Source organism: Nicotiana tomentosiformis, chromosome 2, assembly GCF_000390325.3.
Source record: "Nicotiana tomentosiformis chromosome 2, ASM39032v3, whole genome shotgun sequence".
NCBI lineage: Eukaryota > Viridiplantae > Streptophyta > Magnoliopsida > Solanales > Solanaceae > Nicotiana > Nicotiana tomentosiformis.
Window position 1 is genome coordinate 35,562,027 of NC_090813.1, and position 4,414 is coordinate 35,566,440.

The window sequence follows — 4,414 nt, forward strand, 5'->3', positions numbered from 1 at the left end:
CGCAAGAATAAAATGTTCGTACTTTCTAAAACGACGGCGATGGTTCACATCGACTAATTTGTATTGATTATACTCCTTGACACCAACATTCACAGTTGGATCAAACCATTCACACTTGAATAATACAGTTTGCTTTGAAGGTTCTTCGCGGTATTCCACTTGTATAATCTCTTGTATCCGTCCATAATAGTCACCAATATTTGGATCCGAGATACAAACTCCACTATTAATTATTGTTCTTACACTACCATGACATTCCGTGTGAAATTTATATCCGTTAATAAAATACACCGGATAGTATTTTGCGCTTATTAATGGCCCATAAGCAAAACTACGCAACAATTGGTTCTCAATGTGGTTTCATCGAACCTATTTCAAAAAATTTATAAGACTTAGTTAAATATAACAAGCAAATTCAAGTATATAATTGCTTAAAAGTTAAATATAAACTATTAATGATTTTTATAGTCTTACATATTCCCTGAACCATATAGCAAAATATGTTTCGAGACTCTCATTTATTTGATACTGAGATAGATTAGAGAATTCTTCTTGCAACCGTTGTATGTACATACTTCATTGTAACAAAATAAGTTAAATACAGACTCAAAATTTATGGCTATATTTATTATTATAAAAATAATACCTTACAAACGGCTCAACCTCTATACAATTTAGTAGAATATAAGTTTGGGCTGCCTTGATTTCTTCGAGGGACAAACTTCTCTTTTTTCCTTCTCTCCATAGTCTGCCTCGATGGGTGAATATTGATAAATTTCCTTCAAGATATTCCATAACACCACCATCATCATTACGAGCCACATTATGATTACGTGTCATGACATGAGATTCAAAATAATGAAAAAATAATTGTGTTGATTCCATCATCAAGTATGCTTCACAAATTGAACCCTCGACACTAGCTTTATTCCCTATCATTTTTTAAAGAGTTCGAAGGTACCTATACAAGTAAATGGAAAGACCATTAAATTCATAAAGTCATGTGTAGCATACTTGTCATAGTAAGAGCAAAAAAATTCATAACCTCTCAAAAGGATACATCCATCTATATTGTACAGGTCCAGCAATCCTTGCTTCATATGGCAGGTGTGCAGGCACATGTTCCATTGAGTTAAAGAATCCAGGAGGAAATATACGCTCTAACTTACATAAGATCTGTGGGATGTCTGCCTCTAATCTCTCCATGTCCACCACTCGAAGAACAGTCAAGGGGAGATCCTTAAAAAATAAGCTCAATTCTATAAGTGCTTGCCACACGTTACTAGGAAGTAGCTCACGAAAGGCAATATGCATTGATCGTTGCATGAACACATGACAATCATGACTTTTCATACCAAATAATTTATACTTGTCTATGTCTAGGCATCGACTCAAATTCGAAACATACCCATCTGGAAACTTCACATTTTCCAAGCAATTGAACAAGGCAATTTTTTGATTCTTCTCTATTGTATATGCAGCTTCGGGATAGCTTCCATCAATATGATTCTTTGCCAATTACGGTCGATCGCAATAGTTTACCATATCTTCACGTGCCTTTGGATTGTCTTTTATTTTGCCATCAATATTAAGAACTGTGTTAAATATATTATCAAAGACATTTTTCTCAATATGCATGACATAAAAAATGTCGGATCATGTTAGAACTTCAATAAAGCAAATCCCAAAAGATGCTTCTCTTTTTCCATCTACAAGATCTAGAAATTCTCCCATTAACTTTTTGTGTATCTAGCTCAGTTACTTTCCTCATTCCCAACTCACAAGTTTGGTTCACGATTTCCTCTCCTGTTCTAAGGGGTGGTGGTAGCCTTCTGACCTTTACGAAAGTTTTTACGATCTCTCATAAACGGATGATTTTGGTCAAGAAACATTCTATGACTGTCAAACCAAGTTGTTTTCCCACCATGACGTAATCTAAAGGATTGTGCTTCCTCCATACAATAAGGACATGCTAAGTTACCGATAGTACTCCATCCAAATAACATAGAATATGCTCGAAAGTCATTGATTGTCCACATCAAAGCGGCCCTTAATTGACAATTTTGTTTTTTTGAGATGTCAAATGCTTCTACACCCGTCTCCCACAACAAGGTCAATTCCTTTATTAAAGGTTGTAGATAAACATCAATTTTTTATTTAAGGTTGTTTGGCCATGGAACAATGATAGTTAAGAACATGTATGCCTCTTTCATACATATCCCTGGAGGCAAATTGTATGGAATTACAATCACTGGCCATGAAGAGTATTTCCTCCCTGAATGACCAAAGCGCTGAAAATCATCAGTACATAATCCCAACCTCACATTTCTTGGTTCAGCAGGCAAAGGGATGAGTTTCGTTGAAGTGCTTCCAAGCCTTAGAGTCTGATGGATGACGCATTATGCCCTCCTCTTGTATGTGCTCATGAAGCCATCTCATATCAACGACTGTAGCATGAGATGCATATAATCTCAGCAATCTAGGAATCAAAGGAAAATAATACATTTTTTTGTAAGGGATTAATTTCCTCTTACGAGAACCGACACGACGTTTGTACCTCTGGTGGCCACAAAACTTGCAATATGTGAGGTCCTCATATACACCCCAATACAACATACATCCAGAATTACAACAATCGATCTTTTCAACTGGCAAATCCAAGCTACGCACTAGCTTCTTGGTCTCATATTAGTTATCAAGCATGTGTTATCTTCTGGTAAAGCCTCTTTCAACAATTGTATCATTTGGTTATAACCTCTTTGTGATAAAGTATTCTCAGTTTTAATATTTAGCATCCTGGAAACTAATGCGAGTTGAGAGAGGGAAGAACCAGGGTATAATTTTGCATCAGCGGCCTGTAGCAAATCATAAAACCTTTGGCACTCAAGATTTGGCTCCTCCTCCATTGAAGGATTAGGCTCCGCCTCCATTGAAGGATTAGGCTCCGCCTCCATTGAAGGTTCATAAGAATAAGAAGACTCAGGTTCAATATTATTATAAGACTGCCAGCTCAAACCATGACCAAAATTGGGTCCAGATGCATCCAAGACCATTTGTCGATATGGATTCTCATATCCTGATTCAGGTTGAGCGCCACCATGCAAATCACTACTAGAAGACATCTCACCAGTCACATTTTTTTCTCCTTGATACTTCCGAAGAAAATAGTTCTCAACAAATCCATACTGATAAAGGTGTAATTTAACAGTTTCAACATCTATGTATTTAATGTTGTGGCATTTTTTACATGGACATCTAACATTGTCACCACTCATGCGATTGCGTTGAGAACAAGCAAACTGGAGAAACTTGTTCACACCAGTTATGAAACTTGAATTAATACCCCCTCGGCCATCCAACCTTTTGTACATCCAATCACGCTCTAGATTGTCCATGTTCCTATTTAATATTAAAATAAATAAGAACTTAGAGTTCTTTATTTAATAAGACTCAATTAACACTTAACAATTAACACTAAGATAACTCCTGGTAATTTCATTCGCTTTCAATTGAGCTCCTCTATAATTTCACATTATGACTAAGGATGCTTACAGTTAATTTAAACATAGAAGTCATGAAGATTAAGTGGCCAACAAACCTTCTGCAAATTGAAACTCATGTGAAAAATGGTCTAATACCCCGTGATTCTAGAATTATAACGACAATTCAAAGAGAGCCATTGATCTAATCAAGGACACCCAACGATATTGAACCAACATACATACAAAATTTAATCAATTCGATTTTACTTCAGGCATGACAGGAAGTGACCATTTTTATCAAGAACATCTAACTTATTTCCAATCTTAAGACATGAAAGAAGATGACCAACATATCTTAACACCCAGCCACCCTCACTTTAATCCAACACATGATCAAGTTAAGAGGTGAATGAAAATTCTTACACAAAACACCACGAGTTCCAGTCATATTCCAAGAGAAAGCACGTTAAGCTCATTGAAAGCAAATGAAATTACCAACAGTTCTCTTTAATAAGAAAAACAGTATTCCGAGGGGAAAAACAATAACAAAGAGTAGAGAAAATATGGAATAAATATGGAGAAACTTTGAAAAGAAAACACCAAAATAAAGCACAAGACAGGATGGACATGATTCTCGCCCAGATCTACAATACATAAATGAAATCACAAAAAAGCTTACCTTATCAAGGACATACAATCCCTAAAATCAACGCACGACTACGAATTTCAGAATTATGCAAACACACGACTTCGAATTTTAGATTTTTGCAGCAAAAATTTTGCAATTTCGAAAGTTTTCTTCTATTTTTCAGACATTAACCCTAGCTTCGCGCCCATTTTTTTTGTATTTAAAGAAAGAAACTCACATTGTTGAAGAGGAGTGAAAGTGAGAGTCTGATAGAGAGGAGAGAAAGTGAGCGTGTTTGTGCCCT

The 4,414-nt window shown here is 35.8% G+C and overlaps 1 protein-coding gene across 1 annotated transcript; it reads right to left on the bottom strand.

The window, feature by feature from the left end:
• Positions 1–1,875: 1,875 nt before the first annotated feature.
• On the bottom strand, positions 1,876–4,414 carry LOC104087650 (uncharacterized). Its single transcript, XM_070195149.1, has 2 exons — positions 4,162–4,414; positions 1,876–3,399 (listed from the first exon to the last, which is right to left on the bottom strand). Exons 1-2 carry the CDS (start codon positions 4,173–4,175, stop codon positions 2,670–2,672), a joined length of 744 nt encoding a protein of 247 aa, XP_070051250.1. The 5' UTR covers positions 4,176–4,414; the 3' UTR covers positions 1,876–2,669.